General features: G+C 45.9%; 1 protein-coding gene across 6 annotated transcripts in view; it reads left to right on the top strand.

Annotated features, from left to right (window-relative positions):
* The window catches only part of svep1 (sushi, von Willebrand factor type A, EGF and pentraxin domain containing 1), a 132,941-nt gene that overhangs the window by 23,355 nt on the left and 87,356 nt on the right, over positions 1 to 22,230 (top strand). For all 6 annotated transcript variants that reach the window (XR_016490317.1, XM_090214558.1, XM_036957868.2 and 3 more), the window contains 2 exons: positions 19,945 to 20,200; positions 21,834 to 22,010. Coding sequence is in view for 4 of the 6 variants with exons in the window: in XM_090214558.1 (XP_090070684.1) it covers positions 19,945 to 20,200; positions 21,834 to 22,010 (433 nt within the window). In the remaining 2 variants the exon portion in view is untranslated. Of the gene's footprint in view, positions 1 to 19,944; positions 20,201 to 21,833; positions 22,011 to 22,230 lie in introns of those variants that run through there.

Below are 22,230 nucleotides of genomic sequence, written 5' to 3'. Positions count from 1 at the left end.
TGTGTACAGTAAATGTTATGTGTGTCCCACTTGGCACATGGGTATCTCCATACTGTTGTGGTTTAGTAGCGAACCCTCCTGTCAATACAGACGTAGTCTTTGGCTGTGTCCCAAATGGTACACTATTCCCTACTTAGTGCACTAATTTTGACCAGAGTCCTATGTGGAATAGGGAGCACTATATAGGGAATAGGGTGTCATTTGGTTCTCATCCTCTATGGGTCCTGTGGAAACAGTCTCTGTCTTTGTGTGTTTTTGCCTGGAGATGGAAAACCGGGCCCTGAACCAACCAGACTCTACATTACTGGACCACAGGCTCCAATCTCTCAGCCCATTGGTTGGTAGAAGCAACTAATCGTGGTTCTGTGGTCAACGAACGCTGTGGTTCAATTCAATTTTCCATCTTTGGCATGATTGTGCCTGTGAATGACAGGCTTTTAATGTGTGTGTGTGTGTGTGTCTGTGTGTGTGTGTGTGTGTGTGTTTTAGTGACTTTGTGCTTGTATTCATCATGTGTTTTTGCACATTCTTGTGCTTTTGGCCTCAAGTTTGCTGAATTTTTTTCTGTTTCTTGTTCTCCACACTTTAGTGCGTAAGCTCTCGATGCCTAATTGTCTCATATTAGTTATATTAGAGAGCCTTTTCCAAACACATCACCTCTCCTGTCCTGCTCAACTGAACATACCCTCGGCCATGGGGAAATCACTGCATACCACAGTTTCAAAACTGGCCCAAAAGGAATCATTCAATTGGCACTTTAATCCCGACGAAGCAATTACGAACCCTCAAGCCTGTTTCTCAAAACACACACTGACACACACACACACACACACACACAATTAGGCTTTTGAATGAGCTAAGGATATGAAAATGGAAAGCAATCTAGCAACGGCGAACCTACGAAACGCAAACGGCAGCCAAGCCTGAAGAGAACCCCCAGGCGGTTAAAATGCTCGCATGTAATTTCATGGCATTTCCTTCATCTTCTTTTTTTTGCTTGTTTTGCTCGAATAGCTATTGTTCCCCTGCGACCTGGATTTCTCTTTAATGATCGCCGCAGAAAGTGTAAAAAAGGGTTCTTGATGTAGTCCATGAAATCAAATCTTCGAGGTGGGGAGTCTGTGGTCTATTCAATGCAACACAATGAACGCTATGAGCAACGGACATTGAATTGCATTTCTCTTCTCCGTCACGTTTAATTGATCCATGTTTAGGTCCAAGAGGCTCCTCAGTAGCTTCTACCCCCAAGCCATAAGACTGCTGAACAATGAATCAAATGGCCACCGGACTATTTACACTGAACCCCCCCCCCTTTTGTTTTCACACTGCTGCTATACGCTGTCTATTATCTGCACATAGTCACTTTACCCCTACCTACATGTACATTACTTTGACTAACCTGTACCTCCGCACATTGACTCGGTACCGGTACCCCCTGTATATAGCCTTGTTATTGTTATTTTATTGTGTTACTTTTCTCTTTTTATTCAGTAATAATATTTAGTCATATCTTCTTAACTCTATTTCTTGAACTGCATTGTTGGTTAAGGGCTTGTATAAGTAAGCATTTCACTGTTAGGTCTACACCTGTTCTATTCGGCGCATGTGACAAATACAATTTGATTTGATTTGATCTTTGATTGATTGCTCAAAGAGTGACGGGATGGAAGTTCCCCGCCCTTGAATCTGAGCCGTCTACAGCTGTTACCCACCCGGTGATCACCTGAAGACTGAGAAAAATCAACGTTGTAAAAGACAAGTCAGTGTTTGCAACAAGCGGAACAACAGTGTGGTTTTGGGATAAAATAGCTTACAGTTATTTGTAAACCTCTGGTAATGTGAGGTTGAGAGTCAGGCTTGGATTAGATTATACGAGGTTGTTTTTGTCCACAGTGTTTTTTTGTTTTATTGTGGTTGAGTTTTATGTTGCTCAGGTCTGAGTGAGCGAGGCTTCAGTCACTAACAGCAATTAGTTCTGCTGTTTTGATTTTAGCCTCAATAAACTTGCGCCAGGCAAAGCCCAAGTAAAACAATATGTGTGTGTCAGTGTGTGTGTGTGTGTGTGTGTGTGTGTGTGTGTGTGTGTGTGTGTGTGTGTGCGTGCGTGCGTGCGTGCGTGCATGCGTGCGTGTGTGTGTCAGTGTGTGTGTGTGTGCTTGCTTGCGTGTGTGTGTGTGTGTGTGTGTGTGTGTGTGTGTGTGTGTGTGTGTGTGTGTGTGTGTGTGTACGTACGCACTCTTGCGCGTTATAATCAGAGCAGGTTCCAAATGTGGTGTTTTGGCCTGAGATGAATCCCAGGGGAAATGATACCATCACCACAAAATTCACAATCTTTGGAAGGAAAACAAAAGCACACAATTATAATAAGTTTGGATTCATGATGTCAAAACATGAAGAGTGGTTGTTACCGAGCAACCATGTGTTGTTTTGTACTTATTTCTCTTCAGAGAGTTGCTGCAGCAAAGTAAGAGAACAAGGATCTGTATAACACTATAGCATTGTCGTCCAACATTTTTTAAATCAATTGTACGCCAATTCATAGGTATCAAGTGTACATTGTAGGAGCTATAACAATCAAGTAGTTTCATATAGCCGTATTTCGTACTCAATATCATTGTTCATAAATCAATGTAACGCAACAAAAAAACTTATCTAACAATACCAGTCATGATGGCCCATGAAAACAGAATCATTGATCTGTCCGTATTAAAAAACATAAAAGTTTCCAAAGACACTGATCTATCTGAAGATCTCACCAGACAAACATGTGCCAAGAGAAACCAATCAGTGAGGCTCACTCAGACACTCTGTCTGGAGAGAGAGAGAGAGAGAGAGAGAGAGAGAGAGAGAGAGAGAGAGAGAGAGAGAGAGAGAGGGGGGGGGAGTAAGAGAGAGAGAGAGAGGGGGGGGAGTAAGAGAGAGGGAGTAAGAGAAGGAGGGAGAGAGAGAAGGAGGGAGAGAGAGAAGGAGGGAGAGAGAGAGAGGGGGGGTAAGAGAGAGGGAGTAAGAGAGAGAGAGGAGGGGGGAGTAAGAGAGAGGGAGTAAGAGAGAGAGAGAGAGGGGCGGGGGGGAGTAAGAGAGAGGGAGTAAGAGAGAGAGAGAGAGGGGCGGGGGGGAGTAAGAGAGAGTGAGTAAGAGAGAGAAGGAGAGAGAGAGAGAGAGAGGGGGGGGAGTAAGAGAGAGGGAGTAAGAGAGAGAAGGATGGAGAGAGAGAGAGAGGGGGGGGGGAGTAAGAGAGAGGGAGTAAGGGGGGGGGAGTAAGAGAGAGAGAGAGAGGGAGTAAGAGAGAGAAGGAGGGAGAGAGAGAGAGAGGGGGGGGAGTAAGAGAGAGAGAGAGAGGGAGTAAGAGAGAGGAGGGAGAGAGAGAGAGAGAGAGGGGGGGGGGGAGTAAGAGAGAGAGAGTAAGAGAGAGAAGGAGAGAGAGAGAGAGAGAGGGGGGTGGAGAGTAAGAGAGAGAGAGTAAGAGAGAGAAGGAGGGAGAGAGAGGGGTGAGAGAGAGAGAGAGAGAGAAGGGGGGGGTAAGAGAGAGAGAGTTAAGAGAGAGAAGGAGGGAGAGAGAGGGTGTGAGAGAGAGAGAGAAGGAGGGAGAGAAGGAGGGAGAGAGAGGGTGAGAGAGGAGTAAGAGAGAGAAGGAGGGAGACGGAGGGGTGAGAGAGAGAGAGAGAGAGAAGGGGGAGGGTAAGAGAGAGAGAGTAAGAGAGAGAAGGAGGGAGAGAGAGGGGTGAGAGAGAGAGAGAGAGAGAGAGAGAGAGGAGAGAGAGAGGGGAGAGAGAGGGAGTAAGAGAGAGAAGGAGGGAGGAGAGGGTGAGAGAGAGAGAGAGGGGGGGGAGGGGTGAGAGAGAGAGAGAGAGAGCGCTCCTTCTTTTGTGAGAGAGAGAGAGAGAGAGAGAGAAGAAGGAGGGAGAGAGGGGTGAGAGAGGGAGTAAGAGAGAGAAGGAGGGAGAGAGAGGGGTGAGAGAGAGAGAGAGGGGGGAGGAGGGGGAGAGAGAGGGGTGGAGAGAGAGAGAAGGAGGGAGAGAAGGAGGGAGAGAGAGGGGTGAGAGAGAGAGAGAAGGAGGGAGAGAAGGAGGGAGAGAGAGGGGTGAGAGAGGGAGTAAGAGAGAGAAGGAGGGAGAGAGAGGGGTGAGAGAGGGAGTAAGAGAGAGAAGGAGGGAGAGAGAGGGGTGAGAGAGAGAGAGAGAGGGGTGAGAGAGGGAGTAAGAGAGAGAAGGAGGGAGAGAGAGGGGTGAGAGATGGGGTGTGGAGAGACAGTTAACTAACAGGGACTGGAACACTAAAGCGCTATTCTAATAGAATATTTTCCCAGAAAAGTGAATGAGCAGAAGAACATGTATCTTGTCCCTAGGAACATCATCAGCTATGTATTGTCTCTTTATCATACTTGAGCCCAAAGCTACCCTCAGGGGTGCGTGCATAGTCCCCTCTTGTACTCCCTGTTCACCCACGACTGCGTGGCCAAGCACAACTCCATCGCCATCATTAAGTTTGCTGACTACACAACGGTGGTAGTCCTGATCACCGACAATGACGAGACAGCCTGTAGGGAGGAGGTCAGAGGCCTGGCAGTGTGGTGCCAGGACAACAACCTCTCCCTCAACGTGAGCAAGACAAAGGAGATGATCGTGGACTACAGGAAAAGGAGGGCCGAACAGGCCCCCATTAACATCAACAAGGCTGTTGTGGAGCTGGTCAAGAGTTTCAAGTTTCTTGGTGTCCACATCACCAACAACCTATCATGGTCCAAACACACCAAGACAGTTGTGAAGAGGGCACGGTAACGCTTTTTCCCTCTCAGGAGGCTGAAAAGATTTGGCATGGTTCCCCAGATCCTCAAAATGTATGCAGCTGCACCATCGAGAGCATCCTGACCGGTTGCATCACCGCCTGGTATGGCAACTGCTCAGCATCTGACCGTAAGCCGCTACAGAGGGTTGTGCGTACTGCCCAGGACATCACTGGGGCCAAGCTTCCTGCCATCCAGGACCTATATACTAGGCAGTGTCAGAGAAAAGCCCCAAAAATTGTCGAGGACTCTAGTCGCCCAAGTCATAGACTGTTCTCTCTGCTTCCACACGGTATTTGGTACCTGAGCGGTAAGTCTAGGTCCAAAAGGCTCCTTAATAGCCCCCAAGCCATAAGACTGCTGAACAATTAATCAAATAGCCACCTGGACTATTTACTATTTACTCCCCCTTTTGCTAGTCGTTGTTTATTATCTATGCATAGTCTCTTTACCCCTACCTACATGTACAAATTATATGTATATAGCCTCGTTATTGTTATTGTATTACTTTTTTGTATTTGTATTTTTTTTTAAATTTTTTGTATTTGTATTTTTTTAACTTTATTTTACTTAGTAAATATTTCCGTAACTCTATTTCTTGAACCGCATCGTTGGTTAAGGACTTGTATTGTAAGTAAGTATTTCACGGTAAGGTGTACACCTGCACCTGTTGTTTTCGGCAAATGTGACAAATACATTTGATTTGTCTCCAGATGCGTTTGCATCAATGTACTTAATGTACTTAATACAACAGACAGACAGAGAGAGAGAGAGAGCGAGAGAGAGAGAGAGAGAGAGAGAGAGAGAGAGAGAGAGAGAGAGAGAGAGAGAAGGATCTTAAGCCTAACTCAGTGGGCTGGTCCACAGTTAGTGCAGAAGATCCGAGTGGATCCTAAAGGCTCAGTCGTGATCTATCCAGTCCATTACAGAGGTCTTATCTCTCTGAGGGGCCCTCTCTGTTGCCTTTGGGAAGTGGGGCTTTGGATCGCTAGGGTTTTGGCTGGAGGCGAATGCCAGCGCGGACGGCCCTGGCCAGGTCAACACACCTCATCTGGAGTTGATTGAGACCACACTAGAGGAGAAGACGGCATCCCAGACTCACAACCCAGATGGCATCCCTAGCCGTGCCCTCAGAGCATGTGCAAGACCAGCTAGCTGATGTGTTTTCGGACATTTTAAATTTCTCTCTAGCTCAGGCCTCTATCCCCTCCTGCTGCAAGATGTCCATTATCATCCCTGTGCCCAAGGAAGGGAAAGTAACTGAACTGAATGATTTCCGACCCGTAGCACTCACTTCCATCATCATGAAGTGCTTTGAGAGGCTAATCAAAGACCATACCATCTGACAGACCCATGTTTATCAACTACAGCTCAGCCTTCAATACCACAGTGCCCTCTAAGCTCACCACAATGCCCACGGGCCTGGGACTGAACTCCTCCCTGTGCAAGTGGTGAAGGTAGGCAACATCACCTTCACCACTACTCCTCAACACGGGGGCCCCACAAGGGTGGGTCTTCAGTCTCCTCCTGTACTTCCTGTATACCCATGACTGCGTGGCCTCACACAGTTCCAACTCCACCATCAAGTTCGCTGATGACATGACAGTAGTAGGCCTGATTACCAACAGCGGTGAGATGGCCTACAGGGAGGAGGTAGGCACTCTGACGGCGTGGTGCCAGGTAAACAACCTCTTCCTCAACGTCAGCAAAACAAAGGAGCTGATTGTGGACTTCAGACCATCAGACTGCTGAATAGCCACCATTAGTCAGCTGCCTGCTCCCCCCCCCCCCCCCCCCCCGACTTCCACTTCCACAGGATGTCACATTTGATTGGAGCACGCTGACTTCTAAATGTCTTGTTTTATGCATCTGATTGGGGCTTTGACATGTTAAATGTCTCATTTCTGTACAACGCTTTGCACCAATGTACTATAGCAGCGAATGAATTGAATGGGTTTAATTTTAGACCGTTGGATAACAGCTTTGAAGCTCTGCATCACAGTTCGGAATTTGATTTTTTACACACACACACAAACACACACACACTACACGCACGCACGCACACATGCATCCTTTATTTCGCTCCACTGTCTCTGGTAATTGCGTGAGTGTGTGTCCACTCTCCACCTCTCACTGTTGCTGGCCTGGACAGTTAAACACTTTACTGTATAGTGGTGACAGACAGATCTCTATAAACAGCGCTCCATAGGGATTTGCTCATACAATTAGAATGGGGTTTGCTTTTCACTACGTGCCACTGTAGAGTGTCAGACTGACAAGGGTTGAGTCCCAAATGGCAACCTGTTCCTTATTTAGTGCACTACACTCCTTTTGACTAGAGACCTGTGACACCTTATTTCCTATAGGTCTATCATGCACCACTGGTCAAAAGTAGTGCACTATAGAGGGAATAGGGTCCCTTTATACGCAGACAATGTCTTTGAGTTGATGGCCTCTTTCTACATTGTGTCTGTAACTGTCATTGGAACGGAGTTACACTGAACAGGGTTCCTCTCCTCAGTGAGGGAGTTCGGCTACGCTCTAATTCCTGTGTTTGAGAAGGTAGACGTTGTAATTGAGTTTGGAACGTTAGCAGGATACAGTCAGTGATGTGGCAAACGAGGGGACCAAAAATGATGCTGTGGCAGAAGGCCAAGGAGACTATCCTTTGTGGGTGTGTGTAGGGGGGGCATCAGAGAAACAATGCATGAAGGGAAAGGAATAAGTCAAATAAGAAAACACGTGTGCCTCCCTGTCTACATAGAGCTAATGAAAAAACTATAGTTTGAAGGTGAAATAGTTTTAATAGCCCACCTGAACATGACCATTCCCCTGTCTAGGTGTTGAGACAGAGAGAGGAAGCTATCATATCTACAGTAGAAAAACATGTTCGGGGGATTAATAAAGATTGAATGTTACCTTACAGAATAGACGTTGTAAACACTAAAGCTCAACTGAAAGACATAAACACTTGAGAGATATTTCTCAATGGTGGCAAAGTTGAGTCTACTAGCATCCGTTAAAGGGGTGTAGTGTTTTGATTGGCTCTGGGTTGTTGTTGTTATTCTGGCCACCCTAGCCAAGAACAGATACCATGTCAAAACAAACACACTCGACTTCCAACTGAGGGGCGGGGAGAGCGGAGAGCAGCTTTCCAAACGGATGCAGTTGGTTTGTATTTTTTATCCACTCTGGAATGGATGAAAATAAAGATTCTCCATTGGAGAAAGAGGCAAACAAATGACAGGAAGACTTCTTTTCTGTTTCTCTCTCAGTAGTCCGTCCTCCCTTTTACCTCAGTGACCCCAAGAGAATGTTCCTTCAGGTGTACTGAACAAAACTCAGGCAGACATCCTTACTTCCTTGGGGGGGGGGGGGGTCATCCTTACTTCCTTACTTCCTTGGGGGGGGGGGGGGGGTAGTTAATATTCTGGACTACTGCCAGGCATATAGATCCTTTTAATTTGATGAATGGCTTGAGGACATTGGCACCATGATGGCCCAATAAGGTGTTAGAACCTCCCAGTAATATCTTTTGTTCGTCTGGCATCAGTCTTGCATCAGTCTTACATCAGTCTTGCATCAGTCTTGCATCAGTCCCTTGTAATATCTCAAACAATGTGCCTCACTCAAGTCAATGCAGCATCTGTTCACATTCGATGCAACCACTGCGGTTGCTATTCCCACCTCTACCATTGCTGTTGTGTGTGTGTGTGTGTGTGTGTGTGTGTGTGTGTGTGTGTGTGTGAATATCTCCACCAGCAGCTCTGCACATATGGATTACTCTTCTCATCTCTCCACTCTGCTCGCTTGCCAAAGTATGTGAGGCGTTTTGGAATGCAGTTTCCTTACACACATTATTCTCCAGAGTCTTTAGTATCTCTACTATCTCTCTCTCTCTCTCTCTCTCAATTCGATTTAAGGGCTTTGTTGGCGTGCTTCTACACCTGCGTTGCTTGCTGTTTGGGGTTTTAGGCTGGGTTTCTGTACAGCACTTTGTGACATTCGCTGAGGTAACAAAAAAAAACGGCTTTTTAAATACATTTGATTGATTGATGGGAAACATATGTTTACATTGCCAAAGCAAGTGAAATAGATAATAAACAAGAGGGAAATAAACAATAGAAAATGTACAGCAAACACTACACAAAAGTTCCAAAATAATAAAGACGTTCCAAAATGTCATATTATGTCAAATACAGTGTTGTAATGATGTGCAAATAGTTAAAGTACAAAGGGAAAATAAATCAACGTAAATATAGGTGGCATTTACAATGCTGTTTGTTCTTCACTGATTGCCCTTTTCTTATGGCAACAGGTCACAAATCGTGCGGCTGTGATGCACACTGGGGTATTTCACCCAATAGATATGGGAGTTTATCAAAATGTGGTTTGTTTTCAAATTCTTTGTGGGTCTGTGTAATCTGAGGGAAATAGGTGTCTCTAATATGGTCATACATTTGGCAGGAGAAGCAGCTCAGTTTCTCCTCATTTTGTGGGCAGTGTGCACATCTGTACATAGTCAAAGATTTCCTTAATTTTGGGTCAGTCACAGTGGTCAGGTATTCTGCCACTGTGTACTTTCTGTTTAGGGCCAAATAGCATTCTAGTTTGCCAAAGTATTTTGTAAATTCTTTCCAATGTGTCAAGTAATCCATTTTTGTTTTCTCATGATTTGCTTGGGTCTAATTCTGTTGTTGTCCTGGGGCTCTGTTGGGTCTGTTTGTGTTTGTGAGACAGAGCCCCAGGACCTGCTTGCTTAGGTGGCTCTTCTCCAGGGTTCTTCTCTCTGTAGGTGATGACTTTGTTATAGAAGGTTTGGTTGTCACTTCCTTTTAAGTGGTTGTAGAATTTAATGGCTCTTTTCTGGATTTTGATAATTGGCGGGTATCAGCCTAATTCCACTCTGCATGTATTATTTGGTGTTTTACATTGTACACTTGGGATATTGTAGCATAATTCTGCATGCAGAGTCTCAATTTGGTGTTTGTCCCATTTTGTGAATTCTTGGTTGGTGAGAGGACCCCAGACCTCACAACCATAAAGGACAATGGATTCTATAGTTGATTCATGTATTTTTAGCCAGATCCTAATTGGTGTGTCGAATGTTATGTTCCTTTTGAAGGCCCTTCTTGCCTTGTCGCTCAGCTCGTTCACAGCTTTGTGGAAGTTACCTGTGGTGCTGAGGTTTAGGCTGAAGTATGTATAGTTTTTTGTGTGCTCTAGGGCAACGGTGTCTAGATGGAATTTGTATTTGTGATCCTGGCAACTGGACCTTTTTTGGAACACCATTATTTTTGTCTTACTGAGATTTACTGTCAGGGCCCAGGTCTGACAGAATCTGTGCAGAAGATCTTGGTGTTGCTGTAGGTCCTCCTTGGTTGGGGACAGAAGCACCAGATTATCAGCAAACAGTAGACATTTGACATCAGATTCTCGTAGGGTGAGGCTGGGTGCTGCAGACAGTTCTAGCGTCCTCGCCAATTCGTTGACATATATGTTGAAAAGGGTGGCGCTTAAGCTGCATCTCTGTCTCACCCCACAGCCCTGTGGAAGGAAATGTGTGTATTTTGCCAATTTTGAAGGCACACATGTTGTTTGTGTACATGGATTTTATAATGTTGTATGTTTTTCCCCCAACACCAATTTCCATCCATTTGTATAGCAGATCCTCATGCCAAATTGAGTCAAAAGATTTTTTGAAATCAACAAAGCATGAGAAGAGTTTGCCTTTGTTTTGGTTTGTTTGTTTGTCAATTAGGGTTTGCAGGGTGAATACGTGGTCTGTCGTAAGGTAATTTGGTAAAAAGCCAATTTGACATTTGCTCAGTACATTGTTTTCCCAGGGTTGCTGTTGACGCATATCCCATGGTAGTTATTGGGGTCAAATGTGTCTACACTTTTGTGGATTGGGGTGATCAGTCCTTGGTTCCAAATATTGGGGAAGATGACAGAGCTAAGGATGATGTTAAAGAGTTTAAGTATAGCCAATTGGAATTTGTGATCTGTATATTTGATCATTTAATTGAGGATACCATCAACACCACAGGCCTTTTTAGGATGGAGAGTTTGTATTTTGTCCTGTAGTTCATTCAATGTAATTGGAGAATCCAGTGGGTTCTGGTAGTCTGTAATTGTTGATTCTAAGATTTGTATTGACCATGTATATGTTCTTTGTTATAGGGCCAAAAATATTGGAGAAGTGGTTTACCCATACATCTCCGTTTTGGATAACTTTTCGTATTGTTGTTTTGTTTAATATCTGCCAATTTTCCCAGAAGTGGTTAGAGTCTATGGAATCTTCAATTACATTGAGCTGTTTTCTGATGTGCTGTTCCTTCTTTAGTGTATTCCTGTATTGTTCTAGTGATTCACCATAGTGAAGGCGTAGGCTCAGGTTTTCTGGGTTGGATAGGTTTCTCAATTTCTTTCTTAGGTTTTTGTATTCTTCAACAAACCATTATGTCATTGTTATGCCAGCGCATCTGGCTTAACCGGATACCGGTGGGTGTTGCTGAAGCAAAGTGGCCCCGGCCTTACTGAACCCCTCCCGGAGGTCCTGGTACTCCGCAAGAATTGCAGAGAGGTTCAGGGCAATTTCCAAGCCCCCAGGAAGATGTCCCGGGGCAGGCAGAGCCGATTTCACGTAATGACAGAATGGGTCCCAGCCCACGATGGCACCAGTAGACCAGTCAATCGAGGGATTGTGTCGCTGGAGCCAAGAGAATACCAATACCACAGGAACCTGTGGAGACTCAATTAGCAGGAATTGGATCATCTCACTGTGGTTCCCCGACACTCGTAGGTTGATGGGGGTGGTATGGTGTGTGACCCGGCCTATAGAGCACCCATCCAGTGCTCTAACATTCATGGGAATGGAGAGGGATTGAGTAGGAATGCCCAGCTTGGACACCAGGGCAACGTCCATAAGACGGCCCTCTGAGTCGATGAGTATCTGGAGAGACTTGTACTGGTCGCCCGACAGCAGGGTGGCATGGAGAGGGGGGTGAGTAGGGGGAAAAGCAAAATTGTCCTTAAGACCCACCAGTGTACTCATTCCTACCAATGAGCTAGGTCTCTTGAAAGGACAAGTACTGTAGACACATAATGACTGGCAGTACCACAATACAGACAACTCTGGTCCGGATAGTCAAAGCGATGAGTGAGTAGAGATCCGTCGGTAGTTCCGTGCCTGCATGCAGGTCCTTTACTTCCTCCGATAATCCGTGCAGGAACGTGTTGAACAGCACTTCTGGCTTCCAGGCACCCTCCGCTGCTAGCGTGCGGAAATCCACCACATAGCCTGCCACACTGAGGGAGTCCTGTCAAAGCTGGAGTAACTTCTGGGCAGCCTCTCTCCCGGACACCGGAGCCTCGAAAACGTTTCTCACCTCCGCCATGAATACCTCCAGACTGAGGCTCCCACACCGTCGTGGCACAGGCGAGTGCCCTCAGCGTAATAATGTACGCTATCCTTGAGTGGTCCGAGGGGAACGAAGAAGGCTGCAGCTCGAAAACGAGGGAGCACTGGGAGAGAAAGGCCCAGCAGGTTCTGGAATCTCCATCGTAGCACTCCAGGGGAGGTAAGCAGGGTTGATGGGGGGTGATGGTGATGGCGCTGCTACCAGCCGGGTTACTGAGGGGCTGGGAGGTTACCATTGTGGTAGGCTGCCTGGTAGGCCACCCACGGAATTGCTCCCACAGTGCGTCCAATTCTAGGTCATGACGTTCGGCCACATCCTGGAACCCTTCCATCAGGCCGCAAAGCAAATACTCGTGCCTATCAATGGTGACTCCTTGGGAGGAGATGGCGTTGCAGAGCTGGTCCAAGTCTGCTGGGTCAGTCATGGCCAATTTGTACTATCACGTTTCAGGTAAGACCCAAATGCAGACTGTGTTGAAGTAACAATGTGTATTACAGCAACAGGGGCAGGCAAACAACAGGTCAAGGCAGGCAGGGGTCGATAATCCAGAGTAGTGGGACAGGACGGCAGGCTCAGGGTCAGGTCAGGCAGAGGTCGGTAATCCAGGGTAGGGATAAAGGTGCAGGACAGCAGGGAGGCTTAGGGCCAGGGCCAGGCAGAGTGGTCAGATAGGTGGGCTCAAAGTCAGGACAGGCAAGGGTCAAAACCAGGAGGGCGAGAAAAAGAGAGACTGGGAAAAGCAGGAGCTGAGAAAAAAATTCTGGTTGACGTGACAAACAAGACGAACTGGCCCAGACAAACAGAGAACACAAGTATAAGTACCCAGGGGATAATGGGGAAGATGGATGACATCTGGAGGGGGGTGGAGACAAGCACAAGGACAGGTGATACAGATCAGGGCGTGACACAATTAGACTGATTTTGCTGTGATCTGATAGGGGTGTCAGTGGGCGTGAATGCTCTGAGAGACTCTGGGTTGAGGTCACTGATAAAGTATGCTACAGTATTACTGCCAAGAGATGAGCTATAGGTGTACCTACCATAGGAACATAGGAGTCCCCTCTAAGCCTACCGTTGACTATGTGCATACCCAGCGTGCAACAGAGCTGCAGGAGTTGTGACCAGTTTTTGTTGGTTATGTTGTCATAGTTGTGTCTAGGGGGGCATATGGGGGAAGGAATGCTGTCACCTCCAGGTAGGTGTTTGTCCCACTGTGTGCTGAAGGTGTCAGGTGTTTGTCCAGTTCTGGTATTTAGGTCGCCACAGACATTTTCCTGGGCCCGGAAATGATTGATTTCCCCCTCCAGGATGAAGAAGCTGTCTTCAAAGTATGGGGATTCTAGTGGGGGGATATTTTTCTCTGTTAAGATCATTTCCTTTTGAATTTCTAGCCAAATGTAAAATGTTCCTGTTTTGATTAATTTAACAGAGTGAGTTAGGGCTGCTCTATACCAAATTAGCATTCCCCCTGAGTCCCTTCCCTGCTTCACACCTGGTAGTGTGATGGATGGGACTACCAGCTCTCTGTAACCTAGAGGGCAACCAGTGGGTCCGTCTCCTCTATACCATGTTTCTTGCAGGATGACAATGTCTCTATTTTTGATTTCTTTGTGGGTTCCTGCTCTTTAGGCCAAAGGCAGACGACCTCAGGCCTTGGATATTCCAGGGTGAGATAGTGAAGGCCTTGTGTTCCATAAAGTGTCCAATGTTGTTAGTCGTGTGTCGACCAGTAAGTGTGAGTCGACCAGTAAGTGTTGGTCGACCAGTAAGTGTGACCAGAGCCTGCTGAGCATCTAGTACATGCCATTGGCTTGGGCAAGTTTAAGAGTTCCCAAGTCTAGAACAGACTATGGGAGGCAGACAGTCATGTCCACTTGGAACTCTATTCCACATCAAGCAGTAGAATCAGATTTAAAAAAACAGGTAAAAATACACCTTATGGAACAACAGGGACTGTAAGTGTGAGCAGAGCCTGCTGAGTAGCTGGTACTCCCCTCTCTCTCTCTCCCCCCTTCTCTCTCGCTCTCCCCTTCTCTCTTTCTCACTCTAAAGCTTTGACAGAAATCTAGCCAAATACATTTAAACTCAGTTTTTCACAATTCCTGACATTAAAAATGCTCTGTTTTAGGTCAGTTAAGATCACCACTTTATTTTAAGAATGTGAAATGTCGAGAGAATAGAGAGAGAATTATTTATTTCAGCTTTTTAACTCTTTCATCACATTCCCAATGGGTCAGAAGTTTCCATACACTCAATTAGTATTTGGTAGCATTACCTTTAAATTGTTTAACTTGGGTCAAACGTTTCGGGTAGCCTTCCACAAGCTTTTGGCCCATTCCTCCTGACAGAGCTGGTGTAACTGAATCAGGCTTGTAGGCGTCCTTGCTCGTACACACTTTTTCAGTTCTGCCCACAAATGTTCTATAGGATTGAGGTCAGGGCTTTGTGATGGCCACTCCAATACCTTGACTTTGTTGTCCTTAAGCCATTTTGCCACAACTTTGGAAGTGTGCTTGGGATCATTGTCCATTTGTAAGACCCATTTTGCGACCAAGCTTTAACTTCCTGACTGATGTCTTGAGATGTTGCTTCAATATATCCACATAATTTTCCTACCTCATGATGCCATCTATTTTGTGAAGTGCACCAGTCCCTAAAGGACAGCAAAGCACCCCCACAACATGATGTTGCCACCCCCGTGCTTCACGGTTGGGATGTTGTTCTTCGGCTTCGAAGCCTCCCCCTTTTTCCTCCAAACATAACGATGGTCATTATGGCCAAACAGTACTATTTTAGTTTCATCAGACCAGAGAACATTTCTCCAAAAAGTACGATCTTTGTCCCCATGTGCAGTTGCAAACCGTAGTCTGGCGTTTTTAGGTAGGCGGTTCTGGAGCAATGGCTTCTTCCTTGCTGAGCGGCCTTTCAGGTTATGTCAATATAGGACCCGTTTTACTGTGGATATAGATACTGTTGTACCTGTTTCGTCCAGCATTTTCACAAGGTCCTTTGCTGTAGATCTGGGATTGATTTGCACTTTTCGCACCAAAGCACGTTCATCTGTAGGCGACAGAATGCGTCTCCTTCCTGAGCGGTATGAGGAACGTGGTACCTTCAGGCGTTTGGAAATTGCTGCCAAGGATGAACCAGACTTGTGGAGGTCTCCAATTTTTTTTCTGAGGTCTTGGCTGATTTATTTAGATTTCCCCATGATGTCAAGCAAAGAGGCACTGAGTTTGAAGGTAGTCCTTGAAATACATCCACAGGTACACCTCCTATTGACTCAAATTATGTCAATTAGCTTATCAGAAGCTTCTAAAACCATGGCATCATTTTCTGGAATTTTCCATACACAGTCAACTTAGTGTATGTAAACTTCCGACCTACTGGAATTGTAATACAGTGAATTATAAGTGAAATAATCTGTCTGTGAACAATTGTTGGAAAAATGACTTGTGTCATGCACAAAGTATATGTCCTAACTGACTTGCCAAAACTATAGTTTGTTAACAAGACATTTGTGGAGTGGTTGAAAAACAAGTTTTAATGACTCCAACCTACGTGTATGTAAACTTCCGACTTCAACTGTACACTATCCTATTGCTGCTGCTTTCTGTCTTTCTTGGATGGATGTATCTCACAGTGGGACTTTCTTGGATGGATGTATCTCACAGTAGGACTTTCTTGGATGGATGTATCTCACAGTAGGACTTTCTTGGATGGATGTATCTCACAGTAGGACTTTCTTGGATGGATGTATCTCACAGTAGGACTTTCTTGGATGGATGTATCTCACAGTAGGACTTTCTTGGATGGATGTATCTCACAGTAGGACTTTCTTGGATGAATGTATCTCACAGTAGGACTTTCTTGGATGGATGTATCTCACAGTAGGCCTGAGGAAATGCATGAGATGTACTCTGTACAGTATCAAAAGGTTCCAACCGCACATAGGTTCACTCAAAGCTCATAGTGTTGGTTGAGTACTATTATCTACACACACACACACACACACACCAAGGCGTCATGCCAAAAGGAGTGTTTCGCTTGCGAGCTGCCAAATCCTACAATTAGTGAGGCCCACAACGTTTTTATATGCAGGTTGATGTTTATTGTCACGAGTCGTGTCCTGGAGGCAGAACTGAGCGATTTCCCCTTAGATAGGCCAGCTGCAAAGTCAAAATTGGCTATATTGTAAATATCTATGAAAACAATGAATTTAAGGTTAGGGTTAGGCAGTAGGGTTAGCAGTGTGGTTAAGGGTTAAGGTCAGATTTTATGACTTTGTGGCTGTGCCAGCTAGTGACCACTCTGCAGAGCTGCCTTTAGAACAAGATTCATGACGAAAAACTCAAACCTATGTTTTATAAGTGATAGAAGAACAGGTGTGTGTGGGTACATGCTTCCGTGAGTGTGTGTGTAGCAGCGTGTGTGTGTGTGTAGCTTTACATACAATTTATACATACACACACAAAACTAAGTGCATGCTCTTCAACCGATTGCTGCCCGCACCCTCCCGCCCGACTAGCATCACTGCTCTGGACGGTTCTGACCTAGAATATGTGGACAACTACAATTACCTAGGTGTCTGGTTAGACTGTAAACTCTCCTTCCAGACTCACATTAAGCATCTCCAATCCAAAATTAAATCTAGAATCAGCTTCCTATTTCGCAACAAAGCCTCCTTCACTCATGCCGCCAAACATACCCTCATAAAACTGACCGTCCTACCGATCCTTGACTTTGGCAATGTCATTTACAAAATAGCCCCCAACCCTTTACTCAGCAAACTGGATGTAGTCTATCACAGTGCCATCCATTTTGTCACCAAAGCCCCATATACTACCCACCACTGCGACCTGTCTGCTCTCGTTGGCTGGCCCTCACTATATATTCGTCGCCAAACCCACTGGCTCCAGGTTATCTATAAGTCTTTGCTAGGTAAAGCCCCGCCTTATCTCAGCTCACAGGTCACCATAGCAACACCCACCCGTAGCACTCGCTCCAGCAGGTATACTGCACTGGTCATCCCCAAGGCCAACACTTCCTTTGGCTGCCTGTCCTTCCAGTTCTCTGCTGCCAATGACTGGAATGAATTGCAAAAATCTCTGAAGCTGGACTCTTATATCTCCCTCTCTAACTTCACCTTCTTGCTCTTTTGCACCCCAGTATCTCTACTTGCACATCATCATCTGCACATCTATCACTCCACTATTAATGCTAAATTGTAATCATTTTAGCCTCTAGGGCCTATTCATTGACTACCTCCCTACTCTTCTACATTTGCACACACTGTACATAGATTTGTCTATTTTTATTTTATATTGTGTTATTGACTGTATGTTTATTTATGTGTAACTCTGTGTTGTTTTTGTCGCGCTGCTTTGCTTTATCTTGGCCAGGTCGCAGTTGTAAATGAGAACTTGTTCTCAACTGGCCTACCTGGTTAAATAAAGGTGAAATAAAAATGTACAAAAATAAACACACAGCTGTGTCACCCCCCTGCTCTCCACCAGCCACCAGCCGTCATCTCACACCCCAACACAAACTCTTGCAACCCCACAGACCTTTGAGCACCCCATAAAATACTCTAAAACACCCCAAAACACGCACCACTCTCTCAGTCACCTCTCTCGCTCCTCTACTCCACCCCATCCTGGGCACAGGCCACAATGACATCACTGAGGTTTGGTGACAGCAGACAGTTTAGGTCCAGGGGAGAACCAGGGAGGGACAACCAAGGAGGGAGAATCAGCGAGGCCCCTCACCGTAACGAATCAGCCTTCCTGGGTGCACTGACAGCTGGGAGCGAGCGGCAGAGAGGCCTGGAAGGCTGTGATGAGAACCAGGGTGCCTCTCTGTTGACTTTGAAGAGAGGATCAGAGAAGCCAGGCTTTTCCTCCCTCCCCTTCTCTGTCCTCCATCTCTCCATCCTTCCTTCCCTCGCTTCACAGCCTCTGTAATTACTTTACCCCGCCGGAGATGCTTGAAGTGCAGCCAATTAGACAATAAAGAACAGAACACCAGCTTCCTCTTCCTTTCTTTATTTTCTCTCTCTCTCTCTCTCTCTCTCTCTCTCTCTCTCTTTCTCTCTCTCGCTCTCTCTCTCTCTCTCTATATTCTCTCCTCTCTTTCTCTCTCTTTCTCTCTCTCTCTCTCTCTCTCTCTCTCTCTCTCTCTCTCTCTATTCTCTCTCTCTCTCTCTCTATTCTCTCTCCTCTCTCTCTCTCTCTATTATTCTCTCTCCTATCTCTCTCTCTCTCTCTCTCTATTCTTTCCCCTCGCTCTCTCTCTCTTTCTCTCTCTCTATTCTCTCTCCTCTCTCTCTCTTTTCTCTCTCTCTCTCGCTCTCTCCCTCCCACTCTCTCTCGCTCTCTCTACCTCTCTCTACTTCTCTCCTTGGTCACGTCCTTACAACCATGTCTCCAATCCTCTCACGTTCTCCATTATCTTTCCCTCACTCTCTGTCACACTCTCTCCATGATCTCTCCCTCACTCTCTGTCACACTCTCCATTATCTCTGTCTCACTCTCTGTCACACTCTCTCCATTATCTTTCCCTCACTCTCTGTCTCACTCTCTCCATGATATTAACTTATTTTATTGAACTACCCTTTGTGTCAACATCTCCATTAGTGTCTCACACTCACGTCATCTTGTTTTCACTCCCCCAGCTTCTTTATAGTCCTTGTTTTCCCCTTTTCTGCACATCCATACCATTTAAATTAATTTCATTCCAAATAAACATACCAACTGTAGCAGGCCTGGCTTGCCGTGTTATGTACAGTACAGTAGAGCAACGCAGACCAGCAGAGCAGATGTCTCTCACACTCTTTCTCTCTCCAGGATTTAACTTCTGGGCAGTGGAAATAGTGTTTCTCTGTGTCTTTAATGGCCTGCCTAATTGTACAGGGATTGGTTGAGAACTCCAGCTAAACTTAGTGCATGCGAACCAGACCATGTGTGTGAGGGAAAGGAAAGGGAAAGGGGGATACCTAGTCAGTTGTACAACTGAATGCATTCTACTGGAATGTGTCTTCCGCATTTAACCCAACCCCTCGGAATCAGAGAGGCAGTCCTGTCCTGGGTTCAAATACTATTTGAAACCATTAAAATACTTGGTTTGCTTTAACCTGCCTAGAAAAGCCAGATGGGCAGCGTTTACACTTTTAGGACTATTCTATTGGTCCCATTTCGCCAGGCAAGCTCCATCAAACACAGATAATGTACTTGAAATGATTTTGAATGGTGTTTGAACCCATGTGTGTGTCTGCAGCAGCTCCACTCTGCTATAACAGGGTTGCTCTAATGTTCTAGTGGTTAGCTGGCTGCTGCTGTAAAGGCTGAATGCATTTGCTATAGACATGGTTACTGTATTCACTTCACTCTGTGCAAGTACCTGATGACGATCCAACAACATCCACCATCCATTCACACCTGTATGGACCTGTATACACCTTCATTCTTCAAATCCTGTCATTCTACCACAGCAAATCCACCATCCGTTCACACCTGTATTCATTCTTCAAAACCTCTCATTCAACAACAGCAAATCCACCATCCATTCACACCTGAATTCATTCTTCCAATCCTCTCATTCCACCATAACAAATCCACCATCCATTCACACCTGTATTCATTCTTCAAATCCTCTCATTCTTCTACAGCGAATCCACCATCCATTCCTGTACCAATTCTACCAATCTCTCCGTTTTCTAATCTTCTCATTCTCCCACAGCAAATCCTGCGTCACTCGCGGGCCAACGCCACCAAGGTGATCTTCCTGATAACGGACGGCTACTCCAACGGGGGTGACCCTCGCCCGGTGGCGGCCGCTCTGAGGGCGCAGGGGGTGGAGATCTACACCCTGGGGATCTGGCAGGGGAACATCAGAGAGTTACATGACATGGCCTCACACCCTAAGGACCAGCACTGCTACCTAGTACACAACTTTGCAGAGTTCGAGGCCCTGGCTCGCCGTGCACTGCACGAAGGTGAGGCGGATGGGGCACTTGAAGAGCCTGGGTACCGGTCTGTTCGTGCTATCTTTTCACTCCTTGTCATTCCTTGTCATGGCAAACATGGAATGATATCACAAACGGACTGGTACCCAGGCTAGCACAAGGAAATATTGAGTGGGATATATTTCTCTCAACTAAGGTCACAGCAGCTCCATGTGACTAACCCTCTGGGCAAAAACTGGTTGAATGAACGGTGTTACCACATCATTTCAACAACAAAAAAATAAATGTGATGACGTTGAATCAACGTGGAAAACAGATTGGAATTGCAAAAAGTAATCAACTTAAGGGAATTTCGTCTTATAACCTGACAACTCAAATAAATGTAAATAAAAACTCATGTTAAACGGACGTCTGCGCCCAGTGGGAATTTCAGCGGAATCCCATCCACATCGTGCACACAGTTTGCCCTGTATGTCTCGTGTGTCTAGCCAACACATAACACCATCAAAAAGGAGGTAAAATACCTTCTCCATTCCCACAGTCCATGTGAGGGAGCAGAACCCAGAAATAGTAGTGGAGTCATCGTTTCTCAGACATCAGTTGCATCGGACCATAAAACAACAACATGCAAGAGCCGAACCGTGAATAGTGTTCCATTTAGGACTCGGCCTATTAGAAACTAGACAGTGGTAAATCACTTCTGTCAGACTGAGAGAGGGATAAGGTTGTCAGAGTGTGAGCCAAGACAGCCAGTGCATGTTATCAGGTCTCCCTGCCGTGTGTCTCTGTTTTACTGACTCTCCCTCTCCAAGTCTGCTTCCTGGCTCTGCCAACCCCAACCCAAACACCAGTTCCTCAGCCCTATAGCCCCAGCTCCAGCCATATCTCCAGCCCCAGCTTCAGCCATAGCTTCAGCCCCAGCTTCAGCCATATCTTCAGCCCCAGTTTCAGCCATATCTTCAGCCCCGGTTTCAGCCATATTTTCAGCCCCAGTCCCAGTTTCAGCCATAGTTTCCACTCCAGCCCTATACCATTGATTCCATTGCACCAGGCAAGCTCAATTAAGTGTAGCTAAAACATTTGAACCCAGGTCTTTACCCCTGCCGACCCCAAAACCTTGACCGAACACAATCCTCAAACATCTGGCCCACAATGCACTTTGTTTGGTTCCTACTTCTCAGGAAGAACAATCACTCGGCCAATCCTGCTTTTTTTGTTATTATTTATGAGTGAGGCAGATAAGTTTATCCAGCCCTGGCTTAGCGTAGCCTACATAACAGTTTTACTATTACGCAATACAGATGTTTATACAGTAGTAGGCCAATTTACAGTAATCTACAGGATTGGAATTGACTCCATAGTTTTCAATGACTCACAAAACAGTTTTCTCCCACCAGTGTTGACCCAACCAATTGGTTACCTTCTAATATCACAAATTGTATAGAAAAGACGAACACATGCTCCTTGACTAAAATCCCTTTTGTCCCTCTCTGACTCCCAAACTTTTCCTTCCTCATAAGAACTATAAGATGCGTAAGAGGAACGGAACTGCAATCTCGTCAAATTGAAAAGGAAAAGATAATAATGTTTATGAAAGAAAAACGTTGCTAACATCCTCTGGTGACCTTTGACCTTTGTGTTCATGACCTTTGTCTCCACTCAGACCTGCCGACAGGAAGCTACATCCAGGAAGACCTATCCCGCTGCTCGTCCCTGTGCGAGGCCGGAGCGGACTGCTGTGACATCATGGCCAGCTGCAAGTGTGGCACCCACACGGGCCAGTACGACTGCATCTGTGAGAAGGGCCACTACGGCAAGGGGCTGCAGTACGAATGCACAGGTAGGAGGATACAGACACAGGGGAATGGGCCCAGGAAGGATAGCCATGTTGACTCTGTTCTTGTTGCCTCTTGAATGAATAAGTAAGCATAAAACACACTTTAAACTATAGTCTTCTACTATGCATCTAATGGCATAATTTGAGTCCACACAAAACACGTTCTGAGTGCAGTGGTTTCAAGAACCTTTGTTAGTAAGGACATCACCCGGTAATTTGGAGA

This window comes from Oncorhynchus mykiss, chromosome 21 (genome assembly GCF_057628025.1).
Source record: "Oncorhynchus mykiss isolate SJ-2025 chromosome 21, ASM5762802v1, whole genome shotgun sequence".
NCBI lineage: Eukaryota > Metazoa > Chordata > Actinopteri > Salmoniformes > Salmonidae > Oncorhynchus > Oncorhynchus mykiss.
Note: the sequence above shows the minus strand (reverse complement) of the source record. Positions and strands in the feature narration are given on the sequence as shown.